The sequence below is a fragment of the Gallinula chloropus genome (genome assembly GCF_964237585.1).
Source record: "Gallinula chloropus genome assembly, chromosome: 1".
Taxonomy (NCBI): Eukaryota; Metazoa; Chordata; class Aves; order Gruiformes; family Rallidae; genus Gallinula; species Gallinula chloropus.
Genome location: NC_140085.1, coordinates 91414664 through 91433689, shown reverse-complemented (window position 1 = coordinate 91433689; position 19026 = coordinate 91414664). Strand labels below are relative to the sequence as shown.

General features: G+C 43.3%; 1 protein-coding gene across 1 annotated transcript; it reads right to left on the bottom strand.

Annotated features, from left to right (window-relative positions):
• Positions 1 to 548: 548 nt before the first annotated feature.
• On the bottom strand, positions 549 to 18704 carry CCDC80 (coiled-coil domain containing 80; the record flags this gene model as incomplete). Its single annotated transcript, XM_084266838.1, has 7 exons — positions 549 to 990; positions 3143 to 3223; positions 3883 to 3986; positions 7141 to 7289; positions 7885 to 8021; positions 12607 to 12763; positions 16818 to 18704. The coding sequence occupies 7 exons, from the start codon at positions 18702 to 18704 to the stop codon at positions 644 to 646; spliced, it is 2862 nt and encodes a 953-aa protein (XP_084122964.1). The 3' UTR covers positions 549 to 643.
• Positions 18705 to 19026: the final 322 nt, after the last annotated feature.

The following is a 19026-nucleotide window of genomic DNA, read 5'->3' as shown; positions in this document are numbered from 1 at the left end:
AAATCCTCAATTTTCATTGATAAAGTCAGCTAATTACAATATCAATGCATTGTAGAAGGGATGCTGTCTTTTTAGACAAGGTACTTCAAAAGTATTTTTTTATTGTTATTGTTACTAAAGAGCCTCCCCCATGCTTCTTTCTTAAATGTTCCTTTTCTGGGAAAGGCCTGAAGTGTGATTGTTTGCTTGTCTTCATGAGCACAAAGGAAAAAATCCCACTTTCCAATAAATACACTTTTTTTTTTCTCCTTAGGGAAAAAATGACTAAAAAGAGCATTGCAGTATTTGTTGGACAGTTTGTGTCCTGCCCTACAGTATTGTCCATGGACTGTGGCTATGGGGTTTTTTTTGGTTGGTTTTAATACGAGTAGCACCTGCTGATGCCCTTTGTTTATAAAGGTTTAAAAACATGAAGGAGTCTTTATTGTTTAAAGCTTCAATACTACTGGTTTGAACTGCTTCATCGTAAAGACTTCTGTGTTTTTGAGAAGGCAAATGATCAAAGTCCTTTGATTGAACAGGAGGAGGAGGAGGAGGCATGGGTATCTAGGTGGCCCGGGAAGACTTTCCGCAACCGGCCACCTATGGCTTGGATAGCTATTAGGAGACAGACACAGGGCAGTCGGAGGCTAAGTTGCTGGTTTCAGTATGGGTATCCATGGTGGTAACTTCCGTGGTGACGGTAGTCGTCTTGATAACCTTCCTGGTATCCCTGGTGATAGCTATGGTAACCATACCCACCATACTCATCATCAGGGCACTGCATGCCGAGCGACTGCTGAATCGTCATCTCCTGCCGCCGAAGCTGCATGGAATCAATCAGGTCGTACACGATCGCCATAGACCACATGGGAGAAGGGTACCAGGATTTGACATTCCCATCTTTTCCGACCAGAAGCATGGAGAAATATTCTGGGCTAATTTGGAAGTAATTGCGAATGTCTTTCACCAAATTAGCTGGGATATCTTCTCGGTCTACAGTAGAGCTTCCTAGAAAATGATCACATAAAACCAGCATGGGTATTTTTGGTTAGGTGACAATGACAATTTGTAGGTGAGTGAGTTAGCAACATGAGATAGGATACAGCCCAATCATTGGCAACGTAGTATTCTTGCCATTTACAAGCTCAGGGTTTCCTGGCTCTGAAATGAAACTACTCCACTGTGAACAAAAGATGTATTTTTAACAGTGTTGTTAGGTTTAGTAAACTTGTCTTTAGGCTGAAGGCTGGCACTCCCTTCTTGTCACCCAACACACATGCACATCTGCGGCTTCTAAGCAGCTTGGATCACTGGTTCACATAACGCAGAAGGCACATGTGAAAACCAGTCACAGTGAAAGAAATCACTGGGATTGAAGTGGGATAGCATGAAGAACTGCAGTATGAATTTGCTGGATCGCTAATCACAGTGTAGAGCCTCACTCTTGAACTGTTGTGATATGTGAGAGAGGGGATGTAGGTGTCATAACCACGTTAAAATAAATGCTCTAGGGAAATCTGGTGAAGTTGAGGCTTGTGTAAAACCTGTGCTGGGTAAATGAGTAGAAAGTAGAAGACAGCTAGGATCAGTGGATGAACACACACAGTTAGCTTGGCAACAGGACTCCTACAAAGTGGCATCCTGCCTTACAAACTTTCTGAGGTTCTCTGTAGGAGGTCAGCAAGCAGGTATCCGAGTGTGGTCTGGCTAACACAGTCTATGTGGATTTCCAGAAGGAATTTTGATGGATTGTTTGAAAGGCAGAAACAAGGCATGACTGAATGATCAGTTCTTAGAGTGGAGGGAGGTTGGCAGTGAAATTCAGTTGTTTGTGCAGGGACTGGTGCTGTTCAGCGTATTTGTAAATCACACACACAAGGTATGACAGCAGAGGTGAAGAAGTGTACTGAAAATGTGGAGACGCTCAGAGTAGTAAGGGCAGGGGGTGGTTGCAGAATACCCTTGTAAAGCTTTGTGACTGGTTAATAAAATGATGGAAGAAATTCTGTTCAGATGTAAGTAAAATGATGTGCATGGTGAAATTTTGCTAACTCAACATAAATGCTGAAGTCTGACTGTTACCACTTGGCAGTGAGATCTTGGGGTGATGAAAGGGGGTTTCATGAGTGGCTAGTTCAAAGCTCAGTAATGGTTAAAAGCCAAAGGAGAAGTTATAAACCACAAGGAAAATAATAAAAACCAAAACAGAGGGGTTTTTATCCCACAATGGAAACCTGTTGTTTGTGTGCATCTTGAACACTGCATGGAATTCTGGTTCTCCCACCTCAAAAATTATGTTAGAACTGGGGAAGAGAGTCAGAAAGGCAACAAGGTTGCCTCTGATCGCAGAGATTTGGAGTGAACTGTATGAGAAATGACTAAGTAAAGACTGCAGTAGGTAAAATAAATAGGTTAGGGGAGGTCTATGGGATTGTGAATGTCACTGCAGGGGTGGATAGGGATTAAATGTTTACCTTTTTCCTCCACAGAAGAGAGAAGTGGTATCAAACAAAGCTATAGGGGCCACATTCAGGTAAATGAAAGGTATCACTCAAATCTGTAGAGATCCTCCCAGGAGGACATGCACCATAAGTTAATGTGAGTTCAAAGGGAGATTTGACAAGTAAATTGAAGAGAGACCTGTTGATCTTAAAAAATAGGAAGCATAACCAAGGTCATGAAGGCCTTTGATGAAAAGTAAGTGGAGGCTGTAAGAGTGTAGATGGAAGAAGTATGACATCTTCTTCCTCTGCTCATGGTTTTATTTTCTTATGGTGAGGGAGTGGAACTAGATGGTCTTTAAAGTCCCGTCCAACCCAAACCATTCTATGTGATGCATGAGAGACCTATATAAAAAAGCTACTGGGTCTCTTTTATTAGCTTTGCAAGCTCTTGAGCATGTCAAAGGCACAGACAGGTAGAGGAGTGTATGTGGGACTGTATGTTTAGGTGGGAGATAAAGATAGAGATGACTTCCAGATATTTGGGCTTTTCTGTCCTGAAGAAGCACGTTTAGCACGGGAACATGAATAAAACTTACAGTTCGGTTTTGTGTCTTCTTATTTCTTAAAAAAAACCTATCCCTCTATAGAAATTACCACAAAGAAACACTCAGCACTACATAATGCCCTTCATGGGTTGTACTGAGACAATCACTTACCATTAATGGGATACAACTCTAAGACACCACCAATATCTTCTCCCAGCCCAAGCAATTTGAGGATAGTTATATGGCGCAGACCTGTGGAGAGAATAAGCAGATTTTGAGTCAGACCAGTCCTTTTGGTTAATTCTCAGGCAGATTGGAATTTAATCAGCCAGGGCTTCACAATGGAAAGACAGAAGAGTGTTTCTGGGCCTTGCTCCTAATTGCCTCCTGGAGGAGCCTGTCTCTCTACATTGACTGTGTGGTTGGATCTTAAGTACTCAGTTAAGGAGCTGGGAGGGTTCTTGTTGGATCAAAGAGGCTTTCATGAAGACTTTTGCAGGTTTTGACAAGGAAGGAGGAAGAAAAAAGCCTGATGTGCATACATCTCCCTGATACCTCTGGGTATAAGAGGATCTGCCCTTCCCAAAGCATTGTACTTATGCTGTTAATTTGTCCAGTAAGAAAATACTGATCTCCTGGAGCACAAGGCCAAAGAGATGCTTCAGAGCGCTTTTTTCTGCCTCACACAAATGATTCCAGGGAATGCTTTGTTTAGCTGTCCTAGCTGTCAGGGTGTGCTGTACTACCTCCTCAGCACGGTGTTTTCCATTTGTATTTGGAGTAGCTACAGCAAACTTTTCAGTTCTCCGATTCCTCAGGCTGCCTAGGTTTGGATTTGTGCAAAGGATTCCATCACATCACCAGGAAGGATGTGGTTTTGGGGAGCAGGAGTATAATTTCCTTTGACTCACCAAAATTGCAGGCTTGTCCACTAAGAGCAGCAAGCTGCTGGGAATAAGCCCAGTCCTCATCACTGGGAGCAGAGATCACCACCAGCCGCCTTCTCCATCGGAACCTGGGAAGAGAAGACAGGGCATGATACGTGGCTTGAGTCCTCTCAGCCTTTTTGTTTTCTGCATACTGAGATGTGTCATACCCCTGACAACTTCTAAGTAACAGCTGGATGGGAGATCTTCCCAGTTCATCACTGGGAGAGGATAAGGCTCTAGGCTCTCAAAGAAACTTCTGCAGTTTTGCTGCTCTGCCAAGCAAACACTGAGTAGCTTTGCAGTCTTTGCTTGAAGCCCCCTCCAGTAGTTATAACAATGCTGAGAAGTGTATGCTCTAGGGAAAGAGGGATTCGTGTAGAATTCCTCACTAGAGGTTTAGCTTTTACGTCATTCACCACTGCTGGAACTGCACAGTTACTTTGCAGTCCAAAAGCTGTCTGAGAATTAGGGTGTATCTTCATTTCAGACATAACTCATACTTCTGTGTAAATATTCACTGACCTTTTTTTCCTTCTCTACCACTCTCACTCAAAATAACCTCTAACAAGGCTTAAATCTGAGCTTGTTTGTATGTGTGTGGCTGTGGGAGCCTGTGTCTGTGTAAGGCATTCATGGGGCAATAAGAGAAACCTTTGCTTTTTTCCTCAGTGTGGGATGCACCATCTAACCAGCTTTTGTACAAGGAGCACCTTCCCTTGCTATCTCAAAGAAAGGCATTGCTATAAAGACACTTGAAACCTTCAAAATTCTAACTATGGGGGTTTTTAATACCCTCCAAGCCACCCCTTCTTTGAATAAAGGTACTTCTCTATCAAACCTAAATAAATCAGATTTAAAGGAATTTGCAAAGCTGCAGGGATATTTTTATAGCAGGAAATGATCTTTTAAATGGATGCAGATGCTACTCTGTTACAAGAATAGTCTGCCTTTCTGTAGCACCACGTGAAGATCTCAAGTAAAAGGCTAGTGTAATGGGTCAATTCTGTTCCATTTGAGAGAAGCAGAAAGTATGGTGGGACTTGCCTGAAGCCACAGAAGTAGTTGCTGAAGGAACAGGGGATGATGATGTCTTTGTCTTGTTGACCAACTGATACTGCATGTATTCTTAGAATTAAAAAAGTAAATACTTGGAAAGCAAAGCTCCACATTTTTACTCTTCCCGAGCAGGAACAGCAGAGAGATGTGGGTGTGTATATACAGGGAGGTGAATAGGAATGAGAATCATTAAGAATCCCATACACGATGTGAAGGGGAAAACTTTGTGTTATTATAATGGGAAAAAATAAACTTGTGATATCTTGTATGGCAGAAGCACATACCTACCTACAAACAATGACTGAGAATATAAACATTGGATCATATTTTTCTAGGGCATAAATTAGGATTGAATCTTATCTGTGATCTGCTTTAAGATACTCTTAATTAATTTCTGGGGTTTTGACTGTCTCATTTGGAGATGCACAGAGCTAAAAAGGGCTGAAAGCCACTCAAGCTGTTTAGCATCCTGCCCCAGGCAATCCCCATACCTGGTGTGATTTTCTTGGACTATTTTATACAGAGAATTTAATTCACAGAGTCACAGTTGGTCCTTCACAGTTCTTCAGTTGGTCCTTCACAGCTGTTGGTTCGGTATCAGTCAGGTACAGATACATGCCCAGTTTCTGACACTGCTAGCCACAGCTTCATACTCCTGTCATGACACATTTGCCAGAACCTTCCCTGTGTCTATCCTTTCTTCCTCTTCTACCTATTTTGCATCCCGTTCTTGTTTGTGAGCCCAGAGAGCAACACAGACAGTTTCTTGGTGTTATAGGAGCACTCCCCACCCCAAACTCAAGGATCTCCTGATACATGTGGCTTTTAAGCATTATGCAAGCCAGCTCTGGCTCTCATGATCTCCTTTCACACCAGCCAGGCTTGTTAAGAATAATATTTGCATTATTACAACTGAGCTCCTCAATGAGCAACTACAGGGAGATGATGCCAGGACTCTTGTTTAGCTGGGAAGATAATCTTGGATAAAGCTGGAATGAATCTTGCTGGGACTCTGACCAGTTAGCATGTCTAGTAAAGTCCACACAATACTGAAAGCCTGATGCTTGTTTCACAGACAATAAATGCATTCTGTGCAGCAGCAGTTCTGTTTATAGGTGCAACATTCTGCATTCTCCCTGTCTGTTTTTCTAATGTGTGTTTACTACAAGGGCTGTTTGCAAGCAAAGAAGGATTTGGTGCCTGTCACTTTCCAGCATACAAGCTCTTTCTTGTGTTGGTCAGCTGTTTCCAAACTGTGGTTCGTCTTGGTGGTCTTGAGGATGAATCACTGAGTCCTCAACAGGAGGTGGTGAGTTGGGTGGGGAGGATCTTGTTAAAGGTTCTCTTTCTGTTGAGGTAGCCATTGAATTTTAAAATATTTATGAACCAACAACCTACTTATTTACCTGTTGCTCCTTTCCCCCTCAAGTCATAATCCATCACACCGCCTCAGTTATTTTTATAGCCATTAGGCATTTGCAGTGTACTTACATGGATTCTGATAGTAAGGAAGGAGGATGCAGAAGTAACAGGTAAAGCCTAGAGTGGTGGGGTAGCCCTACTTTCATGTAAATTATCCTGAGAGGGCTATAGCTGCAGAGATCTTCTGTGAATCTGAATTCCCACAGTCCGGACTTGTTTATTGCCTGGAATTCAGGACTCGCAGGTAGAGCATAAATAAAACTCTTTTTCTGCAGAAAGTCTCTCAGACATTTTGCAAGAGACATCTGCAAGACCATTAATAATATGCATGACTAATACTTGGCAAAGACCAACTGTCATGGAAGGGATTAGAATGGGATTAATGAGATTGTGATGGTTGATGATTGAAAAACATAAACACTCTGCTTCATACAGCCAAAACACTGAGCTAACATCTGTGAATTAATCCTCATTTGCTCTTCTAATGCAAATTGGTGTTGTTATATGTCATGATGGGGTAACTGAGGTTACAAGAAGTTAGTATCCGAAGAATGCACAGTCAGTCAGGGAGCACAACACGCATCCCAACTGTCAGGGCTCTGTACAAGACTGGGCACAGCTATGGCAACATCTCTGTATTTGCTCTACTGTAAACACGGAGAGATCTCTATTTTAAAAGTCACAGAAATAGCTGGATGGGTATTTTTTCCAGTAAGACAGTAATTATTAGAGCTAGCAGTAGATAAGAACAGAAGATAATACCTGGATAAGAAGCTCTCAAGGGATTGCTTCTTATCTTCTTTGCAGACAATGCCCTCTTTTTTCTGTCTTTCCATGTCTTTAATTCGTGACTGGAAGGTGTCGATCAAATCAAACACGGACTTCATTGCTATGGGCACTTCATAGTATTGCTGGTAAGAAAAAGAAGAGATGGGTAAAAAGGATGCACATATTAGCAGTCTTTCTGCATGTATCTCAGCACTGTAGGACATAAAGGGATTCTAGTATTTCTGTTTACACATGGGTAACAAGGCCTAAAATAGCTTAGAAACCATGGAAAATATTGCTGGTTTTGTAGTCAAACTGCTCTTTGGAAGCGGCATATTTTCAGTATTTGCCCAATGTGATAAGGCCAGGCAATTGCAAGCCACAGATTTTCATTGTATTCTTTTGTCAGGCCATGCAACTAGAGCATCATCCATATGCAACGTGCTGTCATGCCACTGAGCAGCCAAACTGTGTTTTAGAATGCCAGGTACTACATTAAAACCCTGCCAGTGGAGTGTCCTGTTCCTATGGTGTCAGCTTGCCATCCCAGCAGAAACTCACAATTCCCAAAATCCTTTAACTGCAGAAAATGCAGATACCTAATTCCTGAAAGTTCCTCTTACTATCCTCCATCAATGACCAAGTCCTGCATCAGTCTCTTATGTGCCTCACATGCAGGCCTGTAGTGTAATTTCCTAAATTTTTTTCTCTTTCTTTCACAAGAGTCAATGTCCTCACCTTGACCTTCATGTCAGTGTCTGTCAGCACCATGAAGAAGTCATTGTAGGTCATCCCATACTCTTTCCTCAACTCATTGATGAGCTGCTGGTCCACAAGATCTTCATCCTCTATCACTTTCATGGGCTTTTCATTATCTTAAGGTGAGACAAAGGAGAAGTAAAAATAGTCATGGAATCACATAGCACTCTGCCTTTAATTCCACCTTGAAAGAAAGGGAGAAATGCACTTCCCAGAAGCCCTCTTCCTGCCCCATAGGCAAGATATTAAAAAACATCAGTATGGCACTATGGTTTTTAACCTGTCCAGTTTTCAATCCCAGCATATTGTTACATCAGTCTATCTTAGGGCACATGTACTTCAGTATTCAGCATTTCTACTTGATTTTGAACAATCTTGGTTGCCTGCTCTTTCCTGGAAAGATCTTTTAGATTTTTTCAATACGCTTATACATGTATATGCCTGTGCTAATCATTTCACCAGCTCCTGAAATCCAGCTGCTTCTGGAATAGAAAATAGAATTTTTTTGACAATTTAGAAGCAGGAGCTGGAAAGCAGCATGTCCAAATGAAAAAGCATAGAGAATGTGGGTCAGTAAAACATAGCTAGAACAGCTTGAAGCTGGCCAGGACAGTAGAGTTAACCTTTCCAGTCTTAAAAAAATTACATGGGAGGTTTAGCGACTACAGGAAACCAGAAATGTTTAATGTGTCTTGAATGCTGCAGTCCTAGCTCTCCAGCTGTCTCTGTTATACCCTGCTGTGGCACTCCTCCTCCATCTGCTTGCTGATGTTCATTTCGCATTCCAGTACCCTGACAGGAATAAAGAACCCTAATTTTGAGAATAATTTGTACCTACTCGCTGCTCTACCCTAAGAAAATGTTCAAAAATGCTTGAGGAGAAGACGACCTCTGCAGACAGAGATTTGAACAATGTTTGATGTACAGAACAAGCCTGTGGAGGTCCTGAGGCTCCTTCCTTTCCCTGGAACCAGGGTGTGTGTGTGAGGGCCAAGCCACGAAAGCCTCCATGTCATCAGCTCAGCCTCAGCCGTAGCATCCAGCACAGCGCGCTACAACTGTGACAATGCTGCAGCGGGCCTTCATCTGCAGCTCTGGGGCTAGAAGGCTAAAGAAAGGCTAATTGACTCACAAAATTAAATGTCACCTGAGCACCAACATGCTCTCTGCAAACATTACTTGCTTATACCCTGCGAGGCCACTACGAATATAAGTATTCATATTCTCACTTAGAAATCCCAGCGCCGGTTTACATGACCTGCCTGACATCAAAGAGATGTGACAGCTGATCAAGAGCTATAAATCTGGAGGATTTGATTCATTATACAATAAGGTGTTTTAAAAAATTTTCTAAATGTTCATAGCCTTTAAGGTGCATATTGATACGATTCAAATGTTGCAGTAGGTCCAATCTGTGCAATTGATTGAACAAAACTTCTGAATTAAAACTTTGGGAAAGTGTCTGCATCAGAACCTGATCTTTAAGTTTCACACCTTGGACCCACTTCTTACAGAAAAAAATAAAAAAACAAACCAGCAAATACTCATCAAATTACAGACATATTACATGGTTATGTGTTCCTCATTTGAAAGTTTAGTAATGAATTGTAGGCAATGCTAAAATTCCTCACTGGATGGTTTGCTGGATGTGCTAATTGGTTATTTAGTTTGTAAAATATATGTAAACCATGAGATTGACATGTTTCTAATGGCAAGCGTGATAGTTAAAACATAGGCCAAAAATTCCTACTTACACCTGCAAACAATTCCCCTCAGTAGCAAAGGCTCATCAGTCTATACAGAGGAAGAATAATCCAAAAGATGCTAGTGTGAAATGGGATGGCAAATGACCTTAGACCAGTTGAGCCATGGCACTGTTCTGCTTTAAGGACTGTAGGTGCCAACATGAACACAGCACCTTAGAGCTTTGTTGTTAGGAAATTTTCTTTCAAAGCTTACAGTGCAACAAAGAAAATTAAATTTTGAGAGAGATAAAGAAAAATGTTTCTGGGAGAAAAAAATAATGCCACAAAAGCTGGCCTGCCTTTCAAACTTGGAAGTGATTTCTGGGGATCAAAAAAGACTTTAATTTAATTGCCTCTTTGCAATTCACTGCTTGTCCCTGATCTCCACCTCCTATAGGGCATCGGGATCACCATGAAGAGTAGCAGGAGTTGAGACTGTCTGCTGCTTTCCTGCAAAGTCCTCCCTCTTTGCTCTTTCTAGAAAGGTCACTGAAAGAGTGTGGAAACTTTTCCCTGTACATTTTTAGCAGCTAGAGACCACATGGCTAAGTCATGGTGGAGAGAAGACCTTTGCAGTGACACTCAGCTCTTGGCCAAACAGTGTTAGTGAACTCTCTTTCACTCACTACTAAGTGTGTTTGAAATTTCAAGTGAAAAATCCTTTTTGTGGGTTTTTCTGTTGTCGTTTCTATCTCAGTCCCAAGATGCAGCACTACAAGTGGACCTCATCATTCTGGCTGCTAAGGCTTCTCACTACAGCATAAATAACAAACAAAATGTTTCTTAGAAGCTTTTCTCCCTCTGGTACAGACTAAGCCATGGAGAGGTCATGCAAGCAGGAAGGGTAGAAGAGAACGGGAGGTAGGATAGAAAGCAGTTTGTATTATTTAAACTTTTTTAAAACCTCAGGAGTTGGTGTTGTGGGCAAAAATGAGGGCTGAACTTTATTTAAGGTTTAACTTACACCCTCCCATGTCTCCTGCTTTTCTTCAACAAGTTAATTCCTCCTGTGAGAATTCAGCTGTTATATACACTTGTGTGGTTTGGGGAAAGTTTGGGTGTAGGTTAAGTTTGGAACAGGCTGAAAGAGCATGGTCTGTGTCAGAGTGAATGTCTGTTTATTAGCCAGACTGGAGCTAAATATAATCCTAAACAGTCCTCTGACAGGCAGATGGGTGTAGGTACACAAAAAGTGGCCTTGAGTAACCTTGGCCTGATGCAGAAAGTCCTCTACTGCTCCAGATTTGCCAAGGAGGTGCACAAATGGACAGTCTGGCAGGATTTGTAATTTGCTGTCATTCAGGGACACAAGGCTCCCTGCTATGTCCTCTCTGAGAGTAATAAAGGCACAGCTAGAAACCAGGCATAAATCTGTGGTCTTCTGGCCTGTTTTATGCCAGACTTGAAATACCCTGGAGCTGGTATGGCCCTGAGTTTTCTGTTCCATCACACACCTCTTTCCAAGGTCTGGTAAAACCAGATGAGCCTCCAGAGGAAAGATACAGTGGACTTTATAAGAACAACTAGCAGCTTTTGTGATTTTCATCCTAAATGCCAAACACAGCACCACACCAGCTACTAGAAAGAAAATCAGCTGTGTCCTATCCAAACCCAGGACATGGATGCAAACAGCTACAAGATTGTTTACATGATTCAAGAGACACCTAAGCCTAAGTGCTTTTCTGGACTGGGACCTGCAGTCTTTGTCCAAACCCTACTGTATAGAAAGGAAAGGTTCTCACTGGCTTTGGTGGGTGCTTCCCACAGGACCTGAGCACTGACACCAATTGTTTCAAAGCTGCCTAAGAAAGACCAATGCCCAGTGTCACACGTGTCTATATGGCAACTCTCTATGTAAAGAAGGTTGATATGGCTGAACGAGCTACTTTTTGAGTCCCTCTTAGTCTGGTTTATAGTGCCTCCAAAATCTCTGGCTTCAGTGAGATAAACCTCTTTACAATAGCCAGCAATAAGCACTCACACTAATGGGTATCTTTCTTGCTTTAGAGGTGGTAGGACTTCAAATGGTGAACCTTTTAGTATCAGGTATGCCGGTGCAAGTTTGTAAGACTGTCCATGCCTAGAAGCTGTGGTTGAAATCTTATAAATTAGTATCTGTCTGTCAGTAGGGAGGGGGAAATGTTCTTGGACCTCCCCTTACTCTGGAGGAAAACACTTTGTGAACATCTCAAAATCAGCCTAGGAGAGCTGACCTTGGGAAGGAAGGGAACTTGCAGCAAGGGGTCTAACTAGCATGTTTTTCTTTGTCCTGGATTTAGCCAGTGTGTGCCCCTGAAGAATGAAGCTTTTTCCATGGCCATGTGAGGAGTGCAAAGGCATGAGAAAATGCCATATAGCACAGTGGGAAGATAATGATGTTGAACTTCAAAATAGGATTAACTTGAGCCAAGTTTTGAATATAATCTCATAGTACCCTTCAGCATTTCCTGCCCCTAGTCTCCTTCATGCCAACAGCCATGTTGAACTTTCTTTAAGCAGTGTTTAAACCACACTAGCCAATATCTAACCACCCACGGCTCATGTGCTGCAAAACCCAGAGTCACGGGGACATTGTGTTACAGCAGCCATTTGATAGCAGAGTGAGGTTGGTATTCAAGGTATTGGTAGAGCTGAGCCTGATTCCCTCTTCCTGTCTCATGCCATCATCCAATTTTTCTGCCTTTCACTCTTTCACTGGCTTTAAGAATTCCCACAAAAGAGGCTGAAGGTGCTGAAGTTACAGCACAGGAAGCCTAAACATGGAAAATACCAGAGAAATTTATGTGAATACAAAAAGGGTGTAGTCGGCATGGAAGGAGGAGGAATGAGTTTCAATGTGCAACTGGAGTACAACAGATGATCTTCCTTAGATCTTGACCCAAGCTGGGGAAATTTCTCCCTTTGCTGTTTGTATTAAGCCCACAAAATGGCAAGAAATTATTAAGAAAAAAAGAACCTAGCTGGAAGTGGTCAATTTTCATGCTGCTGTTGTTCATGGTGCCAAAAATTGTAATGACAGAGATCTTCCTCGTTGCCATCTTGCAGAAGCTTTCCAGGTACTCGTCTCGCTGCTGTACATACATGGTGTTGTCCGCCTTGGGGGTCGTGATGAGCTGGTCGGTGGCAGAGACAAAAGAGCTTGTTTAGTATAAGGAAGGAAGCAGATGAGTATTTTACTGCAGGAGAACTATGCACTGTCTGCAAACTGGGCTTTCTTTTCCATGCAGCTGCTGACTGCTCTGTAGCCTTATTTTATGTACTCACGGCTGGAGGGTACCTTTAGGCCCAGGCCTGACCCAGAGGTGTTCAACCTTAGGAAGTGTGCCGCCAGCTGGTGGCACCAGCTCACCCACTGCCTCTCTGCAGTCTTGATAGCAGAAATAGCACTAGATTTTACAAAAACCCCACATATTCTATTATCCCTTGTCCTGCCAGGTCTCCCTCGCAGCCTTCAGTGGTGTCATGAATCTAGGATTCCCTCTACCCTCTCACAGTGGGAACAGGGCAGCTGCTCTGGCCTCATGCCATGGTCCAGGCAAAGGCTCCTGGTGGCTGTTTTGACTGTCAAGAGTTGAACACATGAATATTTATGTAACTCATGGCCTATAAGACCTTGAAGACTTGCTAAGGCCATCATGAAGTCATGTGAAAATTGCTGATTTTGCTTTTGTTCTAAGCTCCTTTGATACCTTATGGGCCTTGCTGAGAAGGCATGGCTATGGGGGTAGAGCAGGAGGAGGGGAAATTACAACAACAAAAGTATAAAATTCTCTACAGTACTTATTTCAAAGCCTCCTAAAAATTGCAAATATTTAACTTTTTTAAAATGTTGAAGCACACAGCCTAGATCCTTCACCAGTAATTGAGATGTGGGTATTCCAGGCAAGGATTGTGTATAACAACCTGCTGTGGTCCTATGCCCCAGTTTCTAGCAGAACTTGGTGAGGAATGCTGCAGCTCTAGCAATGTAATTGTTCTAACAGCGGCAGTGAACTGCACCTGCCACCAATCCCTTGAGCACAAAGGGAGTTGGGAGTCTGGATCCAAATTTTATGGTTTAAGGTCATAAATAGCCACCAGAATCCTTCACTTGCAAACTTCTGCTTTGGTCTGTAACAGGTGCAATCATCTTCTAGCTTCCTTCTAAAGTTTGTAGAGCCTGAAGGCTGATTTTTATGATATGCTCCTTATAAATCCCATTCATCAATGCACTGAAATGTATGTGGCATTTCTGGGCTTATAAGATCTGACTCTGATTTATGCAAAGGCACCCGGCACTGGGACATGAAGGGGAATGAGTCAGACACAAAGAGGCTTTGATTTCTGGGCCATAACATGTAACATTCTTTTAAATTGCATAGGAATACCTCAAATGACAAAAAACCATCGTGAAAAGTATTTGAGGACTGAGATCAAATCCGGACCATTCGTTTGCGTTGTCCTCCTAGTTTCAGAGGCCATAAGCAGGAACATGATTCAAGTCCAAGTTTGATATACTTCATCAAATCTCGTAGAACAAAGCAGGGTAGATTTAAGAGGCAAAGCAAACTTCAAATCAAAGCTTTGTGCTAATTCTGTTTTAACTCAGGCAGTATATTTATCGTGTCTGTCTATCCACATTTGCATGCACGTGTGTGTATGTGCATTTGCATATATGTGCATGTGCATGTAAATGGAGTTTTATAAATAAACCATCAATCTGCATTTCATCACCACAGAGAGGTTAAAAAAAAACCAAACAAACTCACTGAGACAAGACTTCTCAACATTAGTAAGACCACAGTAAAAGCCCCATGATAGCACGGTGGGGCTGCAGGACTCAAAACCCATACATTTTTTCTCAGCTTCTGCAGTTGGATCCTGTATTTGTCATTGATTGAACTTAACCCAGAATACCATTCAAAACTCTGGATGTTTGAAATTCATGACTAGATCTGCAATCTCATGTCCTTAATGAAAAAAAACTAAACCACAAAAAAACCCCCAAAGCCAAAAAACCCCACGTGTCTCTCAAAATGCTTTTGGGAAAGGACCAAAATGATGCCCTTGGGAGCCAGTCTATAAAAGCAGCTGAAAGACAAAAGTATATCAAGGCAATGGGGAATAACTCAGGTAGACTTACTTCTGCAGCAGTGTGGGCAAATTTTCTGAAGAGAGAGTTTGAAGACTCATGAATGGCAGAGTTTTAGTTCATTTAACTGGAGGGATGAACCCTAAGGGCACTGTGGAGTTTGATAGGAAAGAGATGCAAATAGACGTGTGTGTGGATTCAAAGAAGCTTGAGAAGTTCTTTGTTTTCCACATATGCCATGTGTGGCAAAGAGACAGTAGAGTTCAGCCACTGCTTTTACTAATGACCAAATCAAACCTGTTCTCTAAGAAATGTCTGAGCAGGCAGGCTGAGGATGATACTAGATGCTGGAAAAGCAAAGTGCAGCGTGGCATAATCATTTGTCTTCAGCGAGTTTTGGCCTGAAAACCTGAGATTGTGCAACTCTTTTCTTGGAGATCCAGCTGTGAGGTGGCTTAATATCACAAGGTTCAAATTTCAGACCAGCCTTGAAGTCGCCAGGACTGTGCTGGTGTAATGAATTAGCAGCCTGACATCTGTGAGCTCTGCTTTTGGCTGTTCTTCAGTTTTGTTTTTATTTATCCTGGTGCTGCATGCATTTTGGAAGCAACAGCATTCAAATACATGACCAAGTTTCAAAGATCCCAAACTTCTCTCCCTGAGCTTTTGATTTGGTTAACTATGAGTTAACAACTAATAGGCATTCTTTGCAAAATTCAATCAAGTCCAAACCTTTCAACTATATGGCTCTTCTCCATTTCCATCATGTTGGGGAATGCAAGCCTACTAGCTCTGCATAGCCCCTACAGCTGGAAGAACAAGGAAGGCAGAAGAAAGTTGGCTTCGGCTCAGGTTTGTGAATCATCAGCAGAACGATTAATTAAATTCCAGTGGTTGAAATCTTAGTTTGGCATCTTAGCTACTTGTATTGGAATAAGGGGCATAAAAGTCAAAGCTATGCTTGTGATGCTGCCTATTGTAAGGCAGCTTGCAGTGGAATAATTGCAAGAAACTGGCTCCCACAATAATATTTTTAAAGAAGTGTTTTTCAAAGTGTACCTTTCAGGTTATGTGCCATCTGCCAGAAAAAACATTTGTAGTACAGCTAAAACTGTTTCCTGTCCCAGGTGAAGTGTTTTTTTAGATAAGTAGTTGGAAAAACATACAACACTATTAAACCCTGGGACAAGTAACTCCAGACCATGCTGAGTTTCTCAGACTTGAAAACTTACCATAGTGTTATATTTTAATAAAAACAGCAGGGGAAAAAAACAAAACAAAATAAAGCTCACACGGGATCTTCTTCTGAAGATGCCTAGGAGATGTGAATGCCAAATTCCCGTCAGAAAGAGCAGCAAATGTAACAATCCTACCTCAAGGAATCTGATCATACACCTTTGTGCATAACCCCAGTCAGACATGCACTAGTACTGCCAAGCCACTGGGCTTGCTTCCAGTTTTAGGACACCAGCACCAACAAAAAACAGGTGTGCCAGCTGGCAGGACAGGCTGAGCATCAAAACGTGGTAACACTGGTGAGTACCCCAGAGCAATGAAGGGATGCAGTCTATGCTGGAACTTCATTTTATCGATCATAACTTTACAGATCCTGACACCTACATATCCATTGGAAACAAAATAATCTGGTGGCTACATGGTGGCTCATGGAATCACAGAACTGTAGGTGTTGGAAGGGATCTCCAGAGATCAAGTCCAACCCCCCTGCCAAAGCAGGTTCCCTAGGGCAGGTCGCACAGGTCAGCGTCCAGACAGGTCTTGAATATCTCCAGAGAAGGAGACTCCACAACCCCCTTGGCAGCCTATTCCAGTGCTAAAGTGACTGAAAGCAACTGGGAAGAGGTTTTAGCCTAATTCCTAGCTGACTGATGTTCTTACCGCATCTAAGATTCTAATACAAGGCTGCAAAACCTGCCCTGTTGGAAATGATCGTCTGGGTTTCAAAAATTTACCTCTTAAGAAAAGCACCAAAAAAGAATAACACAAAATCACCATAAACTTTCTGTTCCAAATATTCCTACTAGAAGGGAGATATGACTTCATTTATGTAATCAGATTCAGATGAATGAGTTACTTACAATGAGCCGCCTTTTGCCTTCAAAATACTCCAGGAGGTCAGTCACCAGTTTCCTGGGAGGCTGTAGGAAAGGCTTCTTGTTAGGCTTGGGGAAATCCTCATTCTCAGTCCTGCTCCCTTTCTTGTTCTTCTTGCTTCGGTCTTTGTCCTGCTTGCTCTTTTTCTCAGCTTTGTCCTTCTTGGATTGCTTCTCACTCTTCTGCAGCTTGTCCTTCTTCTTCTTCTTCTCAGGTTTATCCATTCGCTCATGCTTCTTTGATTCTTTTCCTTTCTTTGGAGGAATATTTCCTACTGCAATCTCTTCCTCCAAATGGGAACTAGCTGGCTTGCTTGGGTCATATTTATCTTCATATTCATTGCTCAGTATCTTTTCTTGGGCTTTCTTTTTTGGTGGTTTAGTCTTAGTTGGTTTGTGTTGCCCTGGTGTGACATTCAGGTCCCTATGGCTGTAGTCCTTCCTGTCCGTTCGATTGTCTTTAAATCGGCCCACGTTTGCCTTTGTATTGTACACTGAGGGGGCCGTTGGGCCTTCTGTGGAAATGTCGTAGCGGGCAGCCTTGCCTGGCTTCCGTGTGGCTGCCGAGTGTTTCTCCGGGTGGCCGCGCTGCCGGTCCCTGCGGTTTCCCTTCCACGCAGGAGAGTAGAAATCCTCAGAGGCTGTGACTCGTGGCGTGGTCGCGTCAGGGGCTGCTGGGAGCCTGTGGTACTCGGTGGTGGAATGCGACTTTGTGGTCCAGGTCCTCTGCGTGGTGGGGAAGGGTGTAGTTGTTGTCACAGACCGGCTTGCCGTTGTCACTGCGCGGGTGGTGGCACGGGTAGTTGTGGTGGTGGGAGGGAGGGTAGTGGTCCTTACGGTAGGCAGAGAAGTGACCACCATGGTTGTCATTGGTTTCCTCACTGGTTTGGTCCTTGTTGGCTGATTATTGCTCCTCCTTGGTTCTTCCTTCCTTGCTGACACCTGGACATGGCCACCACCAGGGGTAGGTTGGGTGGTCCCCCCATTATTAGATTCCTCAACCACTTGACCCTCTACCCCAGCTGCTTTGCAAGTCTGGATGAAGCCCTTCTGCCTCATCTTTTCAATTTTTCTGATGGGGCTCTGATCAATAACTTCATACATGGCCTCTAGCCTGACTGGATAAGGATACCTTTCCTCCACCTGCAGAGTTTTCTTCAACAGCACCATGCCAAATTTCCCCTTCTCCAGTTTCAGAAAGCTCATGAGCTTAGGTATAAGAGCAGGATCTAGTGGCTGCTCCAGGATTTTCCCTTCGTTGGTTATCTTTCTGACTTTTCCCCCTTCTTCCCCTTCATCATGGAACAACACAATCTGCTGGATGTGCCTCTCAGCCAGCTCGCAGTAAACATCATTTTTCAGCAGGCTCATCATGAGCCGGTAGTAGCCCTCTGAGGCATGGGGGGCAGAAATGACCCACACCCGATTTTTCCCAGCAAAGCTGGCCAGGACATTGGGAGAACTTGACCCCGAAGGGAAACGTACCACTCGTGTCTGTGAGGCAGAGGATATCCCTTCATCCTTAATCATCTCAGACTTGGAGTATTTGGCTGCAGCTGTGAGTCTCTGTACCCGTCTCATTCTGATCCCCATGCCCCTGGCCTGGGAACGCGCTTCCCCTTGCAGGAGATTGGCAGGTGCCTTTGGAGGTGCTGAAGAATCCCTCTTGGTGACGGGATGTTGGGGATTCGGGCTCAAATTCCTCAGGGGTGCTCCAGACCTTCTCGGGAGGCTGCTTGGAGCCCTGTAAGCCAGGGGCACTTTCCTAACTCCCTGGCTCCCTCTCTCCGCTAGCCGAACGGTCTTCTCGGAGCCGCACACTAGCCATGCTGCCCACAGCAGGGCTAAGCTGAGAGCCGGCCTCCAGTTCATTGTGCAATCCGCTTGCAGGGAGGAGGAAAAAGAGGAGAAGTTAGACGTTAACAGTGCGCGATGATGGTATCTTGCGCAAGTGATGAAGAAAAGCAGAGCGCAGGCTGGCTGGCTTTTTTTTTGGTGATTTAACAGTGCCGAGCACACCTCAGTCCTGCCCTGGTGGCTTCGTACAGTTTACAGTTATTTTTGGAAAAGCGCAAAATGCATGGGGTTTTTTATGCAAAAATGAGATCATCTGCCTGTAACATGACCCTGTCTGTCTAAAGGGACGCGGTGATCTGCATCCTTCTCTCTCTGTCTCTCAGACTCTCACACAGGC